The sequence below is a fragment of the Montipora capricornis genome, chromosome 6 (genome assembly GCF_036669925.1).
Source record: "Montipora capricornis isolate CH-2021 chromosome 6, ASM3666992v2, whole genome shotgun sequence".
Taxonomy (NCBI): Eukaryota; Metazoa; Cnidaria; class Anthozoa; order Scleractinia; family Acroporidae; genus Montipora; species Montipora capricornis.
In genome coordinates this window covers 35,650,494-35,675,493 of record NC_090888.1, presented here as the reverse complement: position 1 = coordinate 35,675,493, position 25,000 = coordinate 35,650,494, and the positions used below count along the sequence as shown (strand labels likewise).

At 34.7% G+C, this 25,000-nt stretch overlaps 2 protein-coding genes across 3 annotated transcripts in view; one reads left to right on the top strand and one right to left on the bottom strand.

Moving 5' to 3' along the window:
* LOC138052024 (large ribosomal subunit protein bL20-like) overlaps nucleotides 1-25,000 on the top strand; it is a 596,113-nt gene that overhangs the window by 250,440 nt on the left and 320,673 nt on the right. The window lies entirely within an intron of this gene.
* LOC138052012 (endothelin-converting enzyme homolog) overlaps nucleotides 1-25,000 on the bottom strand; it is a 97,354-nt gene that overhangs the window by 5,660 nt on the left and 66,694 nt on the right. For both annotated transcript variants that reach the window (XM_068898357.1, XM_068898358.1), the window contains exon 17: nucleotides 7,321-7,416. In XM_068898357.1, coding sequence (XP_068754458.1) covers nucleotides 7,321-7,416 — 96 coding nt within the window. The remainder of the gene's footprint in view (nucleotides 1-7,320; nucleotides 7,417-25,000) is intronic.

Below are 25,000 nucleotides of genomic sequence, written 5' to 3'. Positions count from 1 at the left end.
TTAATTTAGGTCGTATCTGAGCCAGATCGAAGAAGACAATATCCCTGACACAGAATCGGTTGCGCTTGGGTGATTTTAACACTTTTTACTTTTTGCTGTTTAGAATCTCCATATGCAGCTCATTATGCATATCCTCGCGATCACCAGATCTCCATACTATACTACAGATAACGATATCGAGAAAGTCAAAGACGTTCGTCGTGAACGATACTATAACGATGAAAATCCAGTAAAGTACGTCCCAAGTCAAGCACCTTTTTGTCTAACTGAGACCTTTCAGTCCATTGCTTATTACATTCAATTTCCTTCCCTGAGCATTATCTCCTTCAGGGTTGATATCTGTTCCTAGTTTAGTCCTTCCATGATCACATTCCTAATGTATTAACCGGCCGTCCCTGTTGCCTCTGATTTCTCCTCATAGCGGAAAGTTTCAAAGGCTAACAACAGTCTACGTATTCCATTCATCCGCGGGTGACCAGCCTCTTTTCTTCGCTCAATTCCTCATTTTCTTTTCAAACGTTTTGAGCACTTTCTCCTCCTTCACCGCCCAGCACACCTTAAACATCCTTCGGAAAATTCCTCAAGTCCTTACACTTTCAAAGACTATTTCACCATTATGTTTTGTTTGTTTGATAGCCAAATTTGTCCGAGACAGGATAATGACAAGGTGATGCTTTTCCGTTGTCTTTAGACATGCTGAAGGGCTATCTGCACGTTTAGGTCAAATCGTTTTCGATTAATCAACATTTTCCGTGATCATTTTTCCACATTGGTCTACATTTCCTACTCGTTGACGCAAAGATCGTGGCTAAGAACTCCCGGGACTCTGGAGAGCGGGCGTGTCCAAGTTCCGTACAAGGATACGATGCATGCGTACTCCATATGCAACAATAAGGCATGAATGCAAAAAGACCGTGAACAATAAATCGTGAAGGCGATATACAACATTTAAAAGAGTGATTTAAGTGTTTGTTTAAATAGCTTAAGCAGATAATTCTTGCTAAGATGAGCAGGGTGAAAAGGTACTCTGACAGCGAAACACAAAAGGTACTATCCTCTCAAAACGTAGAGGAGAAAAGCGGATACAAGAAGTGAAAGATTATCATGATGATGTGAAAAATTGAAGAAACCGGCCTTAATCTTGATATCTGTTGAAGATGAGATACATTAGCTTAAAAGCGCTTCTAATGTGGAAATCACCAGTTCAATGTCCAATGTTTCTGAAGTAAGATATTTAGTTAATTACTCAATTGGCCCATGCGTGCGTCCTTCTCTTAAGTGGTAAAACGATTATTTTGATTGAAATGGGTATTCAAAAGATCGACGAATAAGCGCCGGAAACGTACGAACTATACCACTCTAACTCCGCCACGCCCACGATAAGATCACACAAGAACACCAAATTCGTAATTGACAATTTTCACAAACTCCTCTACAGAAAAAAAACGCTGACATGCAGTTTACCGAGGAGAACGGTAAAACGTGTTTTACAGGCTTGCAGCCTATGTACATTAAGCTTAAGCACTGTTTCCTCTTGTTCGGATATTTGTCAGTTAAGCATAAGCACTGTTTCCTCGTGTTCGGATATTTGTCAGTTTTCTGGGGGGTGTAAACTACAGGTTGCAGGTTAGGGTTCAAGGCCATTGCTTCACCATAGTTGAAACAACCAAAACTTCTACTAATGCTAACATTTGGCCTAAATATAATGTTAAAGCCTAAGGTTAGCATTTTTGCAAAGGTTTGGGTTGTTTCACTTACGGTAAAACAATGACCTGAAACCCGCAACCTGCACTACACACCCTCCGTCAGGTTTCTTCCACTTAACAGTGGTGACAATCATAAATTCAACAAGTTATGACCACCGTTAGAAAGACATTTTCATGATACAAAGGAGATTTGAGAAACCTATGTGGAGCGAGCGGAACAGTTGTTCTTGGCAAAGGACATTGATAACGACCACAAAGTGTCAACCTTGTTGAGTGTGATCGGCGGAGAGACGTATACGCAGCTGAAGGATCTTCTCGCGTCGGAAAACCAGAGTACCAAGTCGGAGTACCAAGAGATAGCTACTAACCTACAAGAAGCATTTCAGCCCTAAACTACTGGAAATTGAGGAAAGGTTCGGGGTTATTTTTTGTATAAATTTGTTTTTAATCATAAAAACGTGAAGACAGAGTCACCCCGATCCTAACAGCCCTCCCCTCCCCCCGCAGCCACGAAAAGGCTCCCCCCCACCAATCCTTCACGGTCCCAAAAACCAATCCCTACCCCAACCAAACCCCCATTTCACACACAGAGGACCCCACACGGCCGCGCGGAGACATGAAACCACTAGAAGAGAAATCTCGCATCTCCGCGTGGCCACGCAACATCCCCCACACATGAAACGAAAGCCTGAGGCCCACCGAGGCTGGGATCAATCCCCAGGGCCCGAAAAACTGGCAAAGGGAGCCCTCCAGCAAGCACAAGGGCTGCCAGGCCCAAAAATGGCTCCGCCCCCACGCCTCTGTGACCAAAAACAAACCTATAGAATCATCTGGTTGCATTTTGCTATTCATTTTAAAGACCTTTGATATTCCTGTTGTGTTACTGTAAGTAACCGTTTGTACCGATAAAAAAACTGTAAAAAAACTTACGTTTCTTTGTTGAAGCAAAAAAGTGTCCATTTTTTCAAAAATCAAACCTCATTATCCGAAACATGCATGGTTACCCCCTATTTTCATTTCACAAACGAAGTCAACTCGAAGGAGAAAGTATTTTGTCATACGTGGCCGAGTTAAAGAAGCTTGCGACACATTACAATTTTCGTGCTAACTTCACCTCGAGATAGACCAGTGCGTGGACTGAGAAACATGCGGGTTCAAGGGTGATTGCTTTCGGAAACTGAAGTGAAATACGCTAAAGCTGTCGTTATTGCTGTAGCGCTGGAAACTGCCATTCGCGATGCTGCCCAGTTGCAAAACGAGCACAAGCCGTAGAACAGAAAACAACAAAGCAAGTGCAATACCATGATCTACAACCTTTTCCTATCGCTGCGGCAGTTATGCTCGCCTAGCTCTCAATTGTTTTCGATGTGGCAAAGAAGAATCCATATCCAGAGGATTTGTCGCTCCAAACAACAGGGCAAACCAAGACAAGCACCAAAAACTTCTCAAGTTCATGCTGATGAAACTGCTGATGTATTGACTTCCTTAATGGTACACAGTATGGGCAAACGTCACAGCGATGTCACCTGGGTAGATTTAAATGTGGACGGAGAACCTCTTAAAATGGAATTTGACACAGACTCTGCCGAGTCAATCACACGGTATAATCTCTATAACAAGAAGTTGGCAGACATCCTTTGCACAAAACGGAGCTGTTCTTGAAAACCTACATAGGGGAGAACATTACTCCCGTGGAGGTACTATAGAAACCAGGAAGCCTGATTGCTGGACCTGTTTTGATGAGGAGAGATTGATTAGACAAGGCACACTTAGACTGGCATTTTATCAAGACATTGCAAGGTTCAGAAGATGCTACCTGTCCCCAACGTCGCCGGAGCGTTTTCCTAGACAAGTATTGCGATGTCTTGGAAGACAAGTTGGACGCATTTACATTGGCCCAGGCGAAGTTAACCCTTGTGGAGCAACACCAAGCACACTTTATGAAAGCTACGCAAGTGCCTAATGCCGTGAAGCCAAAAGGGCAGGACGAATTGAGGGATTCTAACTAAAGTGGGATGGAGTGAGTGGGCCACACCCATTGTGCTAGTTCTTAAGGAGAATGCTTCTGTCAGACTCAAGGTCACAGTAAATTCGGAACTAAAGGCAGAACAGTAATCCCTCCCACGTTTTGAAGACATTCTTGTAAACCTTGTTAGTGAACAGAAATTCTCCAACATCACTCTCTGTCAAGCATACCATCAGTTAGAGATGGAAGCGGATTCAAGGAAATAACTTAAATCAATACCCACATGGGTTTGTTCCAGTATAACCGTTGGTTTTTGGCATCACCTGTGCACGAGCTGTATCCTTGATGATAGGATTAGATTAGATTATAGATTAGATTATAGATTTTTAGAGCGCCATATCCTAAAAGCTCTATGGCGCTTTACAATTTTGAAAATAAATAAAAAGTTACAAAAAACGATAAAAAGCTTGTCTAAAAAGAAGATTGACAAAGCGGATTAGATTGACAAAGCGGATGCGATTGTCTTGGTGTATTCTTTAGACAAACCTCGTTCGTTCGAATGGTTAGAACAAGTTCAGGAGGAAATATTTCAACAAAGGGCAAATAACCTTCCGGTTACGGTTGTCGCCAACAAGGTATATTATATTATAGGATCAACGCTGGCGATAATTTTTTTGACTTACATCACTGGTAGGTTAAAACGGATTCAACTTGAAAACGCACTTTACCAGCAACATTAACACATTATGACCCTAGTCTACCACAGAGGTACACTTGCGATGCTTCCCCCTTAGGGATTGGTGCCGCATTGTCACATGTGATGAATGATGATACGGAACGGCCAAGTGCTTTTGCTTCACAAACAAACACTCACCAATTGAGCAGTGAAATGCGTAAATTGACAAAGAAGCTTTGGCAATAACCTGGGGGGGGGGGGGGGGGGGTTAAGAAGTTCCATGATTATTTGCTTGGTCGACCTTTCACACTGTACACTGATCATCAGCCACTCACTTCAATTTTTCGTCCTCACCAGAGCATTCCAATGGTTACCGCAGTTAGACTGTCATGCATTGTTCCCGGCCGGCTATGGTTATAAAATCGAGTACAAGAACACAAAAGTACATAGCAATGCCTATCACCTTTCTCGTCTGCCTCTTAAAACTGAAGAAGCAGCTGGAGAAGTTGTGGAACCATTGAATGTTTTCAATAGGATGCAGTTTCACCCATTACCAATCACAACTGATGACGTCAGAAGAGAACACAAAGAGAACCAGTGCTGAGTCAAGTCCTCATGATGGCCACCCATAGACTGTTTAACAGCCTTGACCCAACACTTGAGCCCTTCTACTCCCACAGAGATGAAATTCCGGTCCTTGGTGTCTGTCTGTTATGGTGAAATCATGGTCATACCCCCCCCCCCCCCCCCCCTACGCTTCAGCTGAAAGTCCTTGAAGACCTTCATCAAGGACATCTGGAAGTGGTGAAAAGAACGCCCTAGCCAGAAGCTACATCTGGTGTTCAGGAATGACGTGGCTATTGTCGAGAATGCCTATTTAAGATCTTTGGAAATAGAGCAAATGGACACCACCACCTCAACAAAGACCATCGAGAAGCTTCAAAACCTCTTTGCTAGATATGATGTCCTGGCCCAACTAGAAACATGTAACGCATGGGGAGCCGCCATCTGCGTTATTTTTGGTGAAACGACTGCGCACTCGGCTGGACCTGTTGGAACCAGATCTCTGCTTTACGGTCAACAATCGCCAGATAGAACAAACTGCCTCTACAAGTGGTCGGAGAACCAGAAACTTCTGCATTGGCTAGAAAGTGATGGCACGCAACTACACTGGTAGTACCAGCTGGGTACATGGTATCATCCGAGCACAGCGCGGTAGCTTGTCCTACGAAGTGGAAATTGGTACTAATTTGATGTGGCGCCGACACACAGACCAGTTTAGGGGCTAAGGTATTCGTATGACAAATAGCTGCAACCCCACAACCGACTCCTCCAACAACACCCTGTTTTCTAACCCTTGGCCCACCCAGTTCAACCTGACAGCTACGAGGATCATGATACTAAAGACCCTGAACAAACACCTGCCTGCACCACCGAGAAGGAAATATCAACACCTAGCCCAGTAACAACTGGCCATGCCTGCTTTCGAGAAAAAGTGAACATGAAAACAAAAAAAAAAGTGCACTAGTGCCAGGAACAAAACGATTCACAAGTATTATGGTAAATGGAAATTGCTCATATAGTTTTTTTTTCTAGACAGTAAGTACAGTGATGTCGTCGAAGTGTTTAAAATAGTTTATTAGTTATTAGTGTTGAATAGTGTCTCTGTAAAAAGTAGTGTTCTATAATAAGCGTTGTTGTATGTAGGTTACTTTTGTTAAAAAAAAAAAAAAACCAAAAAAAGGTGGCCGTGTGTCCAGCAGCCCAGCCAGGTTTCCTACGTCTGCTCCTGAAAGACGATATCCACTACGTTTTCGGAAGCCTCCCTCCACTTATGCTGAACTTGTGAACTTTTAACTGACATTTGGACTGTGCTTACGTTAAGAGGCATGTTGTGTTCGAATTGTAAGTCAAAAGCCCCTTTCGATGCTGTCGTACCTTAGCTAGGGGGAAGGCGTGTGCATATTACGCTTGCCCACTGTTTTCTCTTGTTCGGGTATTTGTCAGTTTTCTGAGCCTTTACATCCAGAATGCTTGGATACAAGAGACAACAACATAACTCGGACCGCTAATTACAGAAAACCGACCCACACTGACACTCTTACAACCTACATCTTACAACCCCGCATCTTACAAAGATGCAGAGAACATACAACGAGTTTGCAACTCACCTGAAGGTTTAGTGGGTGGCATTAAGTGGCGTTATCAGTCAAAAAAATTAAGAGATCACCTGCATCAACACCTAACCCCAACGATACGAAACCCACAGAGTGCTGAAGTGCAGCAACATTATCATTGAGAGCTCCATTTACAGTCATTACTCTTTCGTGTTCAGTGAGTTGTACGTTTAATTAAGATCCTGCATGTGGCGCCAATATAACTAGCTTAGCAGTCGCAGCTTGTGATCTTCTATTGGGTTTGCCTCTGTCTTAGACGTAAGAAATAAACTGTCGAAAGGTCGTAATAGTTCTGTGGGCAACACACATGTTGAAGCGACAGGTTTATTGTTAATAGATGTCTTGCAGCACGAACAATTACCAAGAACTCACACTGGAAAGCAAGCAAGTTTCCTAACCACGGAAAGAACTCCACTGACCAGAGCTCATGGGTCTCGGGTGTACCAGGGATTAACTTAAATAGAAAAATACATCCGGATTGCTCTAGCTTCAAGGATAAAACAAAACTATTTTTAGTCTGCTCTCACATCTGTAATTGTCAATAAATTAAAACAAATTTTGATAATCGTACAACTGACTAAAACTTCTGTTGCTATTATATGGATATCCACACCGTGATATCCCTGATACCGTGAACTGCACATACCAACACTGTGATATTTAGAACGTGATCTGAGTATTTTGTGAGACTTTTAAATCACGGAAACAAACATTTCACTCGATGATGATTAAACTGACCACGGAAAGAGCAACAAAGTAAAAATACAAATCACCACGGATCGAAATGGTACTTACTCGGGCAAAACTTATGAAAAACACTTGCTCGTTAGTCATCATTGTGCCTGGAAGCCTGGGTTCTTCCCAATGATCTTTGACCCATTTCCGGTAGGCCTGTGAAATAAACAGCAAAAGTGAAGTCAGTGCGTAAATTTCTTACAACTTTCCAGCAATTATTTTTATTTAAAAGGAAGTGGTTGTGTGGCGTAGAAGACGCTTCCAGCGACCGGTGGCTCGTGATTGGTTGAGTATCGGACTTGCGTGCAGGAGATCCGGGTTCACAATCCCGGTCGGACCAACAATCATGGTCATAAAAATAATTGAGGAATAAGTGCTGCCTTTGTAATTTCATCTGCAAATGGTTCGACTTCCAAGTCTCCTGGCATAAAAACTGTAATCCGTAGGCACCGTCTTACAAAGCTTCTTGATAATCAACACTGTGTTCATGTACAGTGGGGAAAAGACCCCCGAGGTTAATGTTCTACGCCTCTTTGAGAATTGTAAACCACCATGAAAGTAACGTAACAAATGCGGTGTACATGTTGTGGTTTAATTTGATTTTTGGTTTAAATTTTCTCAAACCGGCTTTTTTGTTTTAAACCAGTTTGTTTTTTTCAAAACAGTTCGATTATTGAACTGGGGTGCAGGGATGGGGCAGTGGTGAGAGCACTCGCCCCTCACCAATGTGGTTTTGAAGGGCCTTGAATGGTTATCTTCAAACAGAAAGTGTGGATCATGGTCACGATAGTGCATCGAGGCCTAAGGATTGCGTCAGTTTGAGGTTGGGGTTGTCATTATGAAATTGCGGTTTGTTTTCAGAAGTTTAGGGTTGGGGTCATAAAATGGGTTGGTATTTAGGCCTAATAAGTGGATTCTTGACTGGTTAACTAAGTAATGCGGTTTGGGTAACAGACACCGTCCACTTAAGGTAACCAAATGTATAGATTCATTTTATGTTTTAAATGTAATCTGCAGACGAGAAATAAAGATGCAGTCAAAACAAAGTGTTGTTACTTCATTTATTTGCAAACTGAACAAATGCTACTGACAAGTATTGTTATCTTGCTTGCAAGCAGCCGTGAACGAAATTTCTTTGCAATAATCGAGTGTCACATTCCTCGAAGTGCAAGGATATAACCTTGAAAATGAAATAAAGACCTTAATGCTTTCTTGTGGAGTAACTATTTTAGCATAGTCTTTCCTAGTCTCTATTATTTTGCCCAACAGCATATTCGGATGTACAGAACTCGTTTTGTCTACCCTGTCTATTTTGATTGCAACCATGTCATCGATCTTGAAAGATGCCTTCCTTGATTGTGTGGTTTGTTTCACCATTTCTTCATTGTATTGACTCTGTCGTTCACGTATCTTCTGGGGTTTGGCTGCTCTTTTAACAGTTTCACACTCATGATTGTCTAAAGTATTTTTACTAGAGGCTAGCTCAGTAGCCTCCCCTTGACAATCAATGTCTCCATCAGTGTTCTGGTGGTTCTCACAGTGTGCCGTTATTCCGAAAACTGCTTCGTATGGTGTTGTATTTATTACCCTGTGGAGAGTGATGTTCATAGTATATGAAGCCTCCACTGTGTACTCGCACCATCTTTCAATGTTCTCGTTATTTGACCCCATAATTATTGACCTCATATTTTCTTTCCATGTTTTGTTGCTTCTTTCCACAAGACCTTGTGTGGTTGGAGTTGTTGCCGCTCCATGGGACAGCTTGATTTGATTTTCCTCGAAAAATATTTTGAGTTTCGCATAGCAAAATTCACCTCCATTGTCTGTAAGAATTTTTTTCGGGTATCCATCGGAAAATAAGTAGATCTCTACAGCATCGAGAACTTCATCTGCTGATTTTGCATGTAGTGGATGTGAATTACGACGAACTTCGTATGATAATCGAGAAGATTAATCACCCACTTGTGAGGATTTCGAATGTGCACGGTAAATTAGTGGTATAGTAGTTGGGGGTAGGAGCTCATTTTTAATGCATTGAAATTTGACCTTGGGATTTTGCGTTGAAATTTGCGCTGTAAAATTGACCTTGGGAATTGTGCTTGAAAACAGCGAAGCGAAGTAAACAGGAAAGAATTACCATAGCGTGGCATTATAAACAGAAAGTTGATGATCTCATTGTTTGGGACTTTTCCCGTGATTTTTAACCACTCAAAAGTTACACATTTGTGTAATTTTTTGTGTAATAGGTGATGCAGGAAGTGTGTTTAAATATTCGCGTAAGTAATTGAAACAGGGAAAATCACCATAGCGTGTCATTTATATTCAAGATAGTTTTGTCGGTAAACTTTTTCATCAAGATTGTTTTAGTGGGTTGATTTTATAATGCCCATAAGCATATGATTTTATTTCATTGTCGTTTGTTATAGAAACATAACATTGACACTTAATTCAGCTCATAGCTTCCAAGTTGATGATGGTTGCTTCTAATTGTTTTCATTGTATGATACATTTGTTTTTTAGTGAATAAAGTTGTTTGAAGTCTTCATGTTTGATATTTTTTTGAATAACAATCCTTTTACTTGCTTTGGCTGTTTTATTATTTTGATCATTGTTTTTGATATAAGAATACATTTTACTTTGGAAGCCTATGAATTCAGTTATTGGAATTCCAGCAGCTTCATCTTTGAAATTTCTGATAACTTTCTTATTAGTTTTATCATATAATTGACTATTTTCAGTATAATCACTGAAATCAAATTTATTTTTGTCATTAAAAAAGTCTTGATACACATCATTAGTTTCAGTTTTCATAGGTGAGTGAATCTGTGTCTTGTACTTTTGTTTGATATAATTATAATGAAATAATTAACGTTTTGCTTAGATCTAAAATACACATTCCAACATGAGCTGGTCTATTTAGGGTTTGTTTTTCTTTAATCTTATGAATAGCCAATAGATTTTTCTTGAAGATTTTGCAACTAACGTAAGTCGGTTTTGGTGTTAATTTCAACAGTTTTTTCTCATCCGTAATGAGTCTAACATCAACATGCTTACGTTTCCATTGTTTTTCCATATACCCTGTTGTTCATGAGTTTGAAGAAATCTTTTTCAAAATCATTTTTAGCATTTGTTCTTTTCTGTGTATTAAAGTCAATATACTGCTTTAGCCAAGGTGATTCTATTCTTCAATTCTAATACTTTATAATCTTTTGTTATTTTAAGACCTACCTAAATCGAGATATAATTGTAAATGTCTGTAATGAAGAACATACTTTTCTTTATTGTTTAATGTAGGAATAACCATTTTAACAAGATTAGTAGAAATATTATATTTATCAGAAATTGGTTTTGCATATTCAGATAACAACTTTAATTATTTCTTGAGCTAAAGGATAATCATTATGCAAATCATGTAATATTTTTGGATACTTGAGATCAACTTCAAAAATCAATCCTTTTTTACTGTCATTTTTATATTTAGCTAGGTTAAGCTTATTAATTTGTTTTTCTGATAACCATCTAAAGCTCCCTGTTGGTAAATATTGACTCATAGCCCAACCATATAAATTGTTAGCATCTAAATACATAATATACTTTGAAGGTAAATTTTCATCATATTTTTTCATGTATTTATTTGCTTTTGCATATTGATTAGCTATGTAACTTACTCCTCCTTTAGAAGCTCGTTCAATAAACATATATTGATCAACATCGGTTATAAGTTCTAATTTAATATCAGTCATCTTAAGAATAGCATCCAAACTTAAACCAGGGCTTGAAAAATAATAAGAAGGATTAAGCTTGTAATATTTTAAACAAGTTTTTCGAAAGTTTTCAAAAACATCAGCCAACAACAGAATGTCAGATTTGAGATACAAGTCGTGATATTCACCCATTGATTCTAAATTGAAGGTATTCCATACCTCTTTGGCTTGAACTCATAAATTGAAAACTGTCAATAACTGTTAAATGATTACCAAGCATAAAAGCTATATATTTTTCCATTTTATTAGGGATAGTATTAAACTTCATTTGATATTCTTCTCCTTTCTTATTTTTGTAAGTGTGATTTTTAGATATTTTACCAATATTTTGCATTATAATGTGACTATCATAACCTCTAAAATTATGAAATATAACTGGTATTTTACCAGTGAGTCTAAAATTCAGATTACAATCTTGATGAGAAGATCCTCTATATTTTCCAGTGATATGACAATGATCTCTTACTATAATATCTTTGTTAATATATTTTTTATTACAAATGTGGCATTCATAAAATTTTTTGAAGTTTTCGTCGTCTTCTTTTGTCATTTTTAATGGCTTGTTGAATTTGTATTTCAGGATATTTTTACAATATTTTAATTCTTCAAGCATTTTTTCCATGAATCTGTATACAGCATTTTCACCTCTATAAATTTGAACTGATTTAGTGTATTTACCATCATAACAACAAACAACTTTATAACCATATCCACAGTTAGTATGTTTTTCATAAGCTTTAGTGTATGGATTATCATTGTTTGGCTTACAACCATAAACGTTTTCTTTTATTGCTCCAAAATCAGCATATATCACAAATGGCACAGGTAGTTTTTTCTGAAAATTATTGAACTTTACTTTTGAACCTTTTTCAGGCATTTTAATTGCTTCTTCACCATTAATTGTTTTACAAGTTTCTTTGTGATTAGTTAAAACTTGATTAGAACTAAAGCACTGTTTTGTTTCATTATACATAAATTTATTAAAGTCTTTTATAAGTACATAACGTGTTTTGGTTTCTTCAGTAATCAATAATAAATTCATAAAATATTCATACTTTTCTTTTGATACTTAGATTGAAAAAGGTTGTTTGTTTTCATAACCATTGATAATAATACTCTTTTTTTTTCAATTTTGTTCATTTGTTTAATAGTTACTGGAAATTCAATGTTTTTGTAATCTAGTTTTTCAATATGTTCTTTATCATCTTTTTTAATACGTTGATGACATTATTTTGTGGATTAAGATGACGAATATGACACCATCTGAAGCATTCATTATCATTGTTTTTCATGTTTATCAGTCCTTTTGAACTATGTTGAAGTTCGTTTGGTAATTTAATATAAGAATTGCCTTTCATAGGTTCATATTTAACAATATTAAGATGATGACTATCAACAGATTGAATAACCCAGCCGCTCCCTTCTGAAATCCATTGACTTATAGTTAGTAATATTTGCTGTTTTGGTAATTTTAAAGCTACGTCGATTTGTGTTTTATTAATTATTGTTTGAGCTTTACAGTTAAAATAAGCTGATTTACTTATTTTTTCATTACCTGACTGCTTTTCAAATGTTACATTAAGTGTTTCAATGAATTTTAGTCCTTTCATTTCATTTAAAATTTTTTCAATATGTATTTTAGTTTATTTTCATGTGCTTTGTAATTGAATTAAAGGATCTTTATTGCTTTGTATGTTTATTTCATATGATTCTGTGAATCATTTTAAAGCATTTTCTTTTTCTGTAATTATGTCATGTCAATATTTTGCACGTATTTTAACTTTGGTGTTTCAAAAATTTAATTTTTTTTTTTTTTACAGATGGCATATTTTTTGAAAAAAATGGTTGATGGTTGATATTTTTTCTCCATATTGTAACTTTCGTGTTTTAAGAAATTTACTTTTATCTTTTACAGATGAAGATGGCATAATTTTACCATATACTGGTTTGTTTAAGTGTTGTTCTATTGTTTTGATTTTTTTTAAGTGAATCAATTAATTTATTTTTTCTAATAATAAATTAATACGTTCTTTTTTAAAAAAAATTATTATAATTTACAGTTTTATTAATTTGTTTATTAACATTAGATTTTATAAAATTATTTGTTTTTTTTAATTTCATTATATTGTTTATTTAATTTATTTAGTCTCTTTTTATAGTCAATTAATTGATTTTTGTGTGATTTAATTAAACCATCGTATTCAACCATTTTTTCATTCATTATATATAATTATACTTTATAAAATTTTTTACGTTTAAATGATTTATTAAATTAAAAAATTCAAATATTGAACTTTTAATAAACAAAAAAAACTATATGTTTAAAAAAGTTAAATCTTTGAAGTATTAATTTTATGTTTTTAGTTTTTGTATGACTCCATTTACCGGCTAATTGGTAATGCTTTAAACGTTTATCACAAAACCATAATTTGTTAAACATACATATTTGTTTTTGATTTACGATTAGTGTCTTGTCTTTCTTTTTAAGTATGATAAGTCATTTTAATATTGTATATTACTATATATTTAAGTCAGAAAAAATATTCTTTAATTCTATTTTTGTCGGAAATTTCAACTGGAGTTATTTTAATGTCTCTTTTTAGCTAGGTCTTTAGCAAAATGTTTAATTTCTTTTTCATCTTCTTCAAAATCGCTATCAGTTTCATAAGATAATTCTTCTTCAGTGTCAGTATTAGCTTTTGTATCTGTATCAGTATTTGAATCATTTTCTGATTCAAATTCTTGTAAAAATCTTTTACATAAATAAAATTTCGTCTCATAATCTTCATTTTTATCATCATCATAAACTATACAATGAAGCAATGTGTAATTTATATTATTGTATAATTGATTTTGTCTTTTTCCATTATATACTAATACAAGAAAATATTTTTATATAATTGTTGTTGGAATTATTTTAATCTTTTTGTTAAATTGAACTTTTTTGTCTTTTTGTTTTTTTTTTTTAACTCACAAGTATAAGCTAAGCAACAATTATTTAAGAACGGTTGCCTGTAAGAATCGAGAATCGTCCGTAAACGACCATTTTGGGGGATAGCTCATATTTTGCCCAAAGATACCCTTTAGTGAACTATTTTCAAGAACCACATTTAAAAGTTCCAGCGATTCTTATTTTTTTAGAAATTTGCGAAAATTTGAAAACGCGGTTAAAGTGCGGTTTTCTGTTTGACAAATTGTCCAAAATTTGCTGCGAGAACCAAGCAACGGTGAAGTCTTTAAATGAATTCAATTGGCACCAAACTTGACAAAAATTAAGAAGAACTATTCTTGTTCATTTCTACTTCAATAGTTTTTACGGAAATGTCAAAATTGTGATTTTCTAAGCTGTTTAAATAACATCCTCAAGGACCGCATAACATGGCGGCGGAAAATGGGTGATATTTGACGCGATAAAAATGTACCTGGTACCTCATTCTTAATTTTTTTTACTTCATATTCTTCAAATATTGCTATTATTCATTTTCTGTGTGAAGTTTTATGTTCGAACTCGGAACGCTTCCCTCCGAAAATATCAGAAATGTTTGTAACCTGAGCGAGCTAAATGACGCGAAATTTAAACGCAAGCTGATGCTAATTATTCCTGTAGAATCGTCGAACTGACTAATTTTCGGCTTTGTAGCTTGTAAAGCTTTAAAAAATGCGAATTTATCCTTCAGAAGGATTAAAAGTGACTGAAAATAGTATTTGAGGGCAAAAATCCGCAAGTGAACTATATATTACTCAATTCAAACACATTATAATTTATACTGGTTTATGCAAGTGACTTTTCTATCACGATGTCAAAACTGAAATTAATACGATATTAAATCTGTTCAGTTTTCTGACAAAAGAGATCGTGATTCACACGACAAGTTAATATTTTAGGTTTACGTGCAAGAAATGTACTCCACTGTAATGGGAAAGGTATCGAGAATTCTTTTTGTAATTGTTTACATTACAAAACGCACGCAGTGTCAGTTTCACTGAAATGCATGTATGACTTGGCGGACCGTTTCATTTCAAGAGCACCCTTTTAAAAGCTAGTAGTAGAGCAAAAACATGACAGAATTTCAAAGAATTTCAAACCAAATCAGTATACATATGCTGAAAAACGAAAACTGAATGTGCGCCAATTGTGCGGTATCAAAGACATAATTTGACATAATGAATGGTTACTACCGAAAGAAAGCTACCTAAAGCAGTATGTACTTGCACTTCAGTGAGCTACGCAAAGTTTGAGTCCACAATGTTATCCAATGTTGTCCGTTTCATTGTGAAATCATTTTCTGGAGGCATACATATGCAAGATGTTGTTGAACTTTTGACCTTCAAACGTTGGTAAATATTTATGTCACGCAAAGTAACGAAAGATTTCTTTTGTTCCATTCATGCCCTGTTTTGTGTCGTTACTGAGGCTCTGCCAACTAGGGTAAATTCCGACAAGCGACATGCCCTAAAAAGTAGTGACAGCAATTGAAGTGAAATCGCAACAAACGACAGCCTTTCTTTAAATTTCCGACAGCAATGGTCACAGCAACGTGAAACATTGACAAAGCAGCGACACGAACCGCCCCCACACCCTCCCCCTTCCTGGCAGGGCCTCGTTATTGTTGCATGAAAAGCGTTGTTTTGTTCTTGTTGTTTCTTTTCGAATAAAATTGCATCCTCGTTTACATAAGTATGTGATAAAAATCGACTACCAAGCAAGATGGTCAGTCGATAGTTTGAAACGCGCAATTTGTGGTAATAATTTACGACGCTTATTATACAGATCTGCTAACACCTGTTCAGAGCAGAGAAAAAATGCACTGGCAAGAACTGCAAATAAAATTAATAAAATACGTATAACCTGCAAGTAGAAAAAAGCTGCAGACTGAATACTCCCATTTTCGTCATTTTTCTAATAGTTTGCTCCTAAAGGGGGCGGTTAATTTTTTTTACTGGCTTGTCCGCAGTAATCTCGTAAACGTTATAGGGATGATGGAAAGACATGCGAGGCAAAAGAGGTAAGGGTGAAAAAAGGGTAATTAAGAAAAAAGAAAATATCGTTACGCGCATGTACTAAAATAAATTAGAAGTAACTGACGATTGGACGTGAGTCAGCCCTTCAGTATCCCTCTTTCACACTCTCCCGTCCAGGCCAAATTAACAGGAAAGGCAGTGACCAAATTATTTTTGGCAAGTACATTTGCTAGTATTTTGAGCGGTTTTTAAGATTACTGTGTTTCTCAATAGAAGGACAATTGTGGATGCTAATTTTTGAACAGCCCCAGCACCGGGTGATTTTTCTCCAGAAAATCGCATCACTCCGCTTTGAAACTTCACTGGAGAATAGCAGAAAGATTAACCCTTCTTCTTGACATTGTAGTTCTTGCTCATTCATCCAAACGTCCCGGAGCTCGTCCTCGAAGAAAATCAAAATCCCATACCTTCCGAGCGGTCGAGATGCGTAACACTTTTCACGCAGCCTCAAACGGCATCCAATCAGAAACTTATTAGGCAACCAGCAGGCTGGCATACGTGGAAAGTGTTCCCCATGCTGAAAAAGGACCCGTACCTGACACTGTTAATAGACATTACTAGCAAAAGTACTTGCCAAAAATAATTTGGTCACTGCCTTTCCTGTTAATTTGGCCAGGACGGGAGAGTGTGGAAGAGGGACACTGAAGGGCTGACTCACGTCCAATCTTCAATTACTTCTAATTTATTTTAGTACATGCGCGTAACGATATTTTCTTTTTTCTTAATTACCCTTTTTTCATCCTTACCTGTCTCGCCTCCCATGTCTTTCGATCATCCCTATAACGTTTACGAGATTACTGCGGACAAGCCAGTAAAAAAAAAATTACCGCCCCCTTTAGGAGCAAACCATTAGAAAAATGACGAAAGTGGGAGTATTCAGTCTGGGGGGGAGGGGGGGGGGGGGTTCGTGTTGCTGCTTTGTTAACGTTTCACGTTGCTGTGACCATTAAAGATAGGATGTGGTTTGTCGCGATTTCACTTCAATTGCTGTCACTACTTTTTAGGGCATGTCGCTTGTCGGAAATTACCCTAGTTGGCAGAACCTCAATAACGACACAAAACAGGGCATGAATGGAACAAAAGAAATCTTTCGTTACTTTGCGTGACATAAATATTTACCACGTTTGAAGGTCAAAAGTTCAACAACATCTTGCATATGTATGCCTCCAGAAAATGGTTTCAAAATGAAACGGACAACATTGGATAACATTATGGACTCAAACTTTGCGTAGCTCACTGAAGTGCAAGTACATACTGCTTTAGGTAGCTTTCTTTCGGTAGTAACCGTTCATTATGTCAAATTATGTCTGAAAATACCGCACAATTGGCGCACATTCAGTTTTCGTTTTTCAGCATATGTATACTGATTTGGTTTGAAATTCTTTGAAATTCTGTCATGTTTTTGCTCTACTACTAGCTTTTAAAAGGGTGCTCTTGAAATGAAACGGTCCGCCAAGTCGTACATGCATTTCAGTGAAACTGACACTGCGTGCGTTTTGTAATGTAAACAATTACAAAAAGAATTCTCGATACCTTTCGCATTACAGTGGACTACATGTCTTGCACGTAAACCTAAAATATTAACTTGTCGTGTGAATCACGATCTCTTTTGTCAGAAAACTGAACAGATTTAATATCGTATTAATTTCAGTTTTGACATCGTGATAGAAAAGTCACTTGCATAAACCAGTATAAATTATAATGTGTTTGAATTGAGTAATATATAGTTCACTTGCGGATTTTTGCCCTCAAATACTATTTTCAGTCACTTTTAATCCTTCTGAAGGATAAATTCGCATTTTTTAAAGCTTTACAAGCTACAAAGCCGAAAATTAGTCAGTTCGACGATTCTACATGAATAATTAGCATCAGCTTGCGTTTAAATTTCGCGTCATTTAGCTCGCTCAGGTTACAAACATTTCTGATATTTTCGGAGGGAAGCGTTCCGAGTTCGAGCATAAAACTTCACACAGAAAATGAATAATAGCAATATTTGAAGAATATGAAGTAAAAAAAATTAAGAATGAGGTACCAGGTACATTTTTATCGCGTCAAATATCACCCATTTTCCGCCGCCATGTTATGCGGTCCTTGAGGATGTTCTTTAAAGAGCTTAGAAAATCACAATTTTAGCATTTCCGTAAAAACTATTGAAGTAGAAATGAACAAGAATAGTTCTTCTTAATTTTTGTCAAGTTTGGTGCCAATTGAATTCATTTTAAGACTTCACCGTTGCTTGGTTCTCGCAGCAAATTTTGGACAATTTATCAAACTGAAAACCGCACTTTAACCGCGTTTTCAAATTTTCGCAAATTTCTAAAAAAATAAGAATCGCTGGAATTTTTAAATGTGGTTCTTGAAAATAGTTAACTAAAGGGTATCTTTGGGCAAAATATGAGCTATCCCCCAAAATGGTCGTTGACGGACTATTCTCGATTCTTACCGGCAGCCGTTCTTAATAAACCAATGATTTGTTTTAAGTTTTTCATATATACAATATATTCAGATTTTTAAAAAAATTTTTGCAATAATTTTAGGATTATCTTTTTTTTATTTTTTATCTTGCTTCGCTCTTATAAGCAAATTGGCATCCGTGAATATCATCAAATCTGTGTTTTAAACAATAATAATAATAACCACATTTACATAAAAAAGTAATTATTTTTATGCTTACATAATTTACAATTCATTGTTTATGTTATATATTTTATTAATTTTCTGTATCTGATGAAAAGTAGTCTGTTTCAGTTTCATAAGTATTATCTGAATTAACACCAAAACTACATTGAGAATCATCAATAAAGCTGTCATTGAAATCATATTGATCTAATTGACTATCACTTACATAATCATCTCCAATTTTTGAATTATATAAATCTATACTTTTAGAACTCATTTATATATTAATAAAATAATTTTTTTACGGTACTTGAGATAATAATGTTATTTTTTCATGGAGATCAAATATTGAACCACTATTTTGAATAAGAATATCACAATTTTTAATGGCATCAATTCCTGTCTCTGAAATACGATTATCATTATTATTTTGGCCAAGCCTATTAACATTAATTAAAAGACAGTTATGTTTTTCGAACATCAGAAATAACGAAATTTTTAATTGGCTTGTTTTCAAAAATTATTCTGTATTTCATTTAAATAATAATTCAATATATTTTATTTTTTAAATATTCGTCAAATCTTTCATTGGTATCCAACTCTTAAAATCTTGGCTGTATCCTTTCCATTTCACCAAAGCTTGTTTCTTTTTATACTCTCTTTTTATAACTTTATCAATTCTAAATACATCTTGCTTTGCTTTTAACAATTCAGGCTAATAAAAAGTGCCTTGTATCTCTTCATCATTCAAGTCCTTTATTTTGTAAGTGATTGGATTAGTGTATTGTATTTCATCGATTATAAACACTTCTTCAGTCGAATTTGGTGTATAACCTTAATCAAATGTTTTTCTTTTATATTTGCTTATCCTTACCTTATCACCAATTTTAAATTTTGGTTTCTGTTTTGATGTTTCCATATCACCCTATAAATTGAAATATACTATTCCTTCATTCTTTTTATTAGATGCTTCTGTTGGTGTCATTTTTATTGAATTATGCTTAGTGATGTTATACTGTTTTAATATTTTAGGTAATATGTCTAAATACTGTGTATTATCTTGAACAGTAAACTGTTTCCACATTTTATTTTTAATTGTGCGATTCCATCTTTCGACTGCTGATGACTTTTCTTCATTTTCTGTTGAATATATTGTTATTTTATTCTTAGCTAAGAGATTTCTAACATGTTTGTTTAATATTCACTTCCTTTATCAGTCCTTCAAAAACTCATTAATAATTCATAAGACCACTTACCTAACAAATTGTTGATAATACATCACGTGTAGTGACTTTATATCGATAAATCTCATCCTTATGAGTATGCGCTGTTTTATCAGATATAGACACTGCATGTGACTAATGAATAAAAATTAATTATCTACACGCAACTGACACAAAAAATAGTGGGTGCATATTTAACGTTGGTTCAACTAATTTCACACACAGCAAATTTACTTTTGCACAAAATTAATAGTACAGTTGTTAAATACAGATCTGGAAAAATTCTGTATGCCATTAGTACAGTAATCTGGTAAAGGCATATTAGACAATACTTAATTTTCCTCTCTTCCTCTGCATTTTTAGGCTTCCGAAAAGCTGTGGAACAGGACGCCATGTCCTCTTCGGTTAGTAGAAGAAACACGTGTGAGATTTGATTTTCTTGCATACTAATTTATACCCAAATTGTTTTTCTCGTATGCGAATTTCCAACATTCACGAAAGCATAATTGTTATGAAATCTATTGACACACGCTTTTTCACGAATGTTTTGGAAGCCGTTCAAAAAAATCGCAGCATGTGTTTTATCGGGTCTAAAACCACTCGGCTGCGCCTCGTGGTTTTAAACCCGATAAAACACTCCTGTTCGTTTTTTAAACATTACATAAATATTCAGGCTTTCTACCTTCTTTGAAGATGGATTTGAATGCTTCAGCAACGGATTGTCCTTATTTATTTTTCAATGGTATAATCCATCCATATTTACTGAAAATATCTATCACCATAATAAGATACTTGTAGCCTTTAGGAGTACCACAAATTAATTAGGCCTAAACAAACGTTTTTAGGCCTAAGGTTAGCTTTTATGAATGTTTTATAGTTTTTACTCTCTGTATTGGTAAAACAATGACCTGTGATTCTGGATTCCGGATTCCGGCTTTTATGACAACCCTCAACTTATGCATTTGGTTTTGTGGTATAAGAAAATCGCTTATTTGAGATCCTTTGCCTGATATCTTTTTTACTAAATTAGAAGCTCCTTCAGAAGCTGCACCAGCAAGAGCTGATAAACCTAGTGTTTTACCAAGAGTTGGAAGCAATGTTTTTCCTAATGACAAAATTGAAGTCAATAAGCTTCCTTCAATTTGTTTTCGTACATTAGTTTTTTATAATTTGATATCCATTCCTTTTTTTTAATTGTCTGTTTTTGTTTAATCGTTTTACGACATTTGCAGGTACATGTAATGTATCAGAACCAGTTAATGCATTATTTGTTAACCTTAAAACAATTGTTTCTCTTTTATGAAAAGCTTTTGCTTTTGCAAAAAATTCTTTTTTGATTCGGTGATAGCTTTACATCTATTTTATAAAGTTGAGTCATTTCTTGTATATATTATGTTATATAATTTAATTACATAACATATTTTTGATTAAATATAAAAACCAAATTTAAACTATAACAAGTTCATTTCCAATTTTGTATATAGCAATTTGTTCTTCATATAAAACAACAGCATGAACACTCAAATTTTGATTGGCATTTGCTGACAATCTATATCTGAAAGTTAATTGTTTTGGATCACGTGTAACTTTTTCTGTTTGAAAAGACAGATCGAAAAATATAAGTGGATACAAGCTATCATAATTAGCTAAATTTAAGTGTGTACCGCCATTATAATCGTTTTTTTCTCATCGCATAAAATCATTGAATTCGTACTTTACTATCACTATCATACTCTAATTCAGGGTAAAAAACACCATTTCCATATTCAAGTCTGCAATTATTAAGAGATGCTCCACCATCTAATAAAAAAGTATACACTTTATAAGGAGTTGTTTCTTCATCTCTTGATCCATTAGCATCTCGGTAGTTTTTCTTCAGATATACAAATACATATTTTACATTATCAATTGAAGCTGAAATCTGAAAATAACCAGAAGTTCTAGTTGGTTGACTAACTTCATAAAATTCTCTTAAATATTTCCACTTTGATTCTTTCATGAATGAGCTCACAAAATTTGAGTACATACTCTCTTTTGGAATCAATTTTGGCAACCATAATTCAAATTTGTCTAAAACAATTCTTCCAGCATCAGTGCCATTAGCCATATGGATTAATTATCCATCTTCATTCAAGGTTATGTTAAATTGAATCTGCATAGAAACCAACATTTTGCTTTCTAATTCTTCAAAATAGCTATAACGATTAAGAGGAATAATAACATTAATATTTTTTGCTCCTCCATTTCCATCATTTTGAACTGCTTGTGTTAAAAGTCTTCAAGATTCAAAGCCTTTGTTATTATTAGCTGTAGTATTGTTTGTATCAAGGTATCATAAACTATTTTTACCAACAAATCTTGAATAATCATCTGAAATATTCAAGAAGATTTTTCACAAAAGTTACATTATGAAGATTATCAGTATCATAAACAATTTTACCTGCAGATTTAATCATAAGATGTTTAATTAAACTTTGAGCATCATTGATAATAGTTATTCTATCAGCTGCTGCATATCCAGCTCCATCAGCAAGCTTTTGAAGCTGAAAACGAACTTCGAAATATCCATTATACCAATCCAAAAATGGTCTGTCATTTATTGTAAATTTGTATGTATCTTTTTCTTGATGTTGATTATTGCCAGGAGCTCGAATGACATCATTTAATTGAAAACATACATATTCATTTCTTTGTAAATATTCACTTGTTCTAAAACCCATTTTACATGTATCTTATTACACTACATAATTTAACGTTTTCTTTTAAATCCAATGCCAGATATCAAACGATTTAAAATCATATTTGTGTCTTATTCTTGTTTTTTAATTGATTGAGTAGGAATAATTCTTGTTTTGGCTTTGTTGATGAATTTTGTCTCATTTTTGAAAGTTCTCTCATAATGAAATCACATTTTTCTGATTCCTATCTTATCAACAGCATGTGAAATTCCTGATTCTAATGCTTTTTTGCCATTGGTTTAGCAACTTTTTTGAAAACTGAAGATGAAATAGATTTTATTGGTTTAAAAATGTTATCAATAATAATACCACTACCTTTGTGTTGAAAACAAATTTTACAAGTCTTGGATGATAAATTCTTTTAAATTCGTATGATTTCATATATATTGTTATGTTATATTATTCTACTCGTTTTAAAATCAAAGAATAACTAACATCAGCTCAATTGAAATCAAGTAAACGCCTTTTACCATCTGTAACCCACATTCTAATAGATGAAATAATTGTTTTATTTATAGGATTATATATAAGACGTCTAGGTTCAAGAGCAAAACTATAACTTGGTTGAAGAACGCTAGTTGAAAAACTATAAATAATATTACTGTCGTCACCATCAACAAGACTATTATAAATAAGATTAAAATGAATATTTAATAAATCAGTATCTTGACTCAAATTCGGAACAAATCACCAATATCAGTATTAATTTTATCTCATAATTCAGACTTACTTCTCGCAAGTTCTTTCCACTTAGTAAACTCATTTGATTATATTATTTGTTAGTAATTATGACAAGTTAAATGATTTTATGCCAAATAAATGCTTTCGGATGTTGACTTGTGGTCCAAGCGTATTTGGTAAAACAAACACATTAATGCATATGATTTACAAGTTGCTTTATTATGGCATATGGCAAAATCTATTTGTATGCAAAAAACCTTGAGCAATCAAAGTATCAAAATCTATTAAACATGTTTCAACCAATAAGTGATAAAGCTGGTTACAATATAATTGAAGCAAGTAACAATCAAATTATACCAGTATCTGAATTAACAGATGATGATCAAAAGCTTGTAATATTGGATGATTTTGTTTGTGAGAAAAACCAAAAGCCATTGATTGATTACTTTATTCGAGGGCGACACAAAAATTGTAGTGTGATTCATTTAAGTCAATCATATTACAAAACTCTAAAAGATATTAGACAGAACTGCTCACATATTTGTATTTATGAATTTCCAAGCACTAATGAAAAATCACTTATTTGCCACGAAAATAATGCTCCAAAAGAAGCAAATGAAAAAGCAGCAAAGGATCCATATAGCCTCATCCATATTGATAAGCCACGAAAATTTACCACAAAAAAATTCAATGAACAAATATAATAAACACCAATTATATAAATGAGTTATCCAAACGGTTTATTAGAATCAACAAGTACAAAAATAATTAAAGGAATTCGTGGAGTTGGTTTTAAACTAACTACAGATGGTAATAATGATATGGAAAATAAAAAGGTTACTAATGTTAAACCTGGTAGTAACGATAACGATTGTCTCACTAAAAAACAGATTTATGACCATGTTAAAGCAAATGGTGGTGATTCTCCTAGTACACCATTTGATCTCACCGATTACATTAAACGAGATGGTTCTTCAACAATACAAGGGCATCTTCTTATGTATTTTAAGCGTGTTCAAGGAAAAAGTGATGCTTTTTCATATGAATATCTTACTCAATGGTACATGAAATTTGATGAGAATAATATTAAATTAGATATAAAAAATCCAATTCATATGGGAAATAAAAAAATCACTAATTTAAAGGACGGAACTGGCAATAATGATGCTATTACAAAACATCAACTACAAACTGCATTAGCATCAAAAGCTGATAAAACAGAGCTAAATGATTATATTTTAAAAAGTGGTTTGTCAAGCAATCTTGACACGTAAAACCATAAAATACTAAATCTCAAAACAGCTACTTGTGGCAATGATGCTGTCAATTTCACTCAATTAAACAATGAGCTGAGTAAGTATTTACATGAAACAGGCGGAACAATGAAAGGTGATATCCAAATGAATAATAACAGTATCTATGGTATTCAAAATACAGTAAATAAAACGTCTGCTGTTAATCGTGAATATGTAAACAATATTGGATAAAAACAAAGACATTAATATGGGTGGAAATAAAATTACTAGTTATAGAAATCCAAATGATTTAAATGAGCTTGTCAATAAAACCTATGTTGATCAAAAAGTTTCACAGGCTTCCACTAGTGTTAATTTATCTGATTATTTAAAAAAGGATGGATCTGTTAGTATGATAGGAAATCTTGATATTGGTGATAATAAAATAACTAATGTTG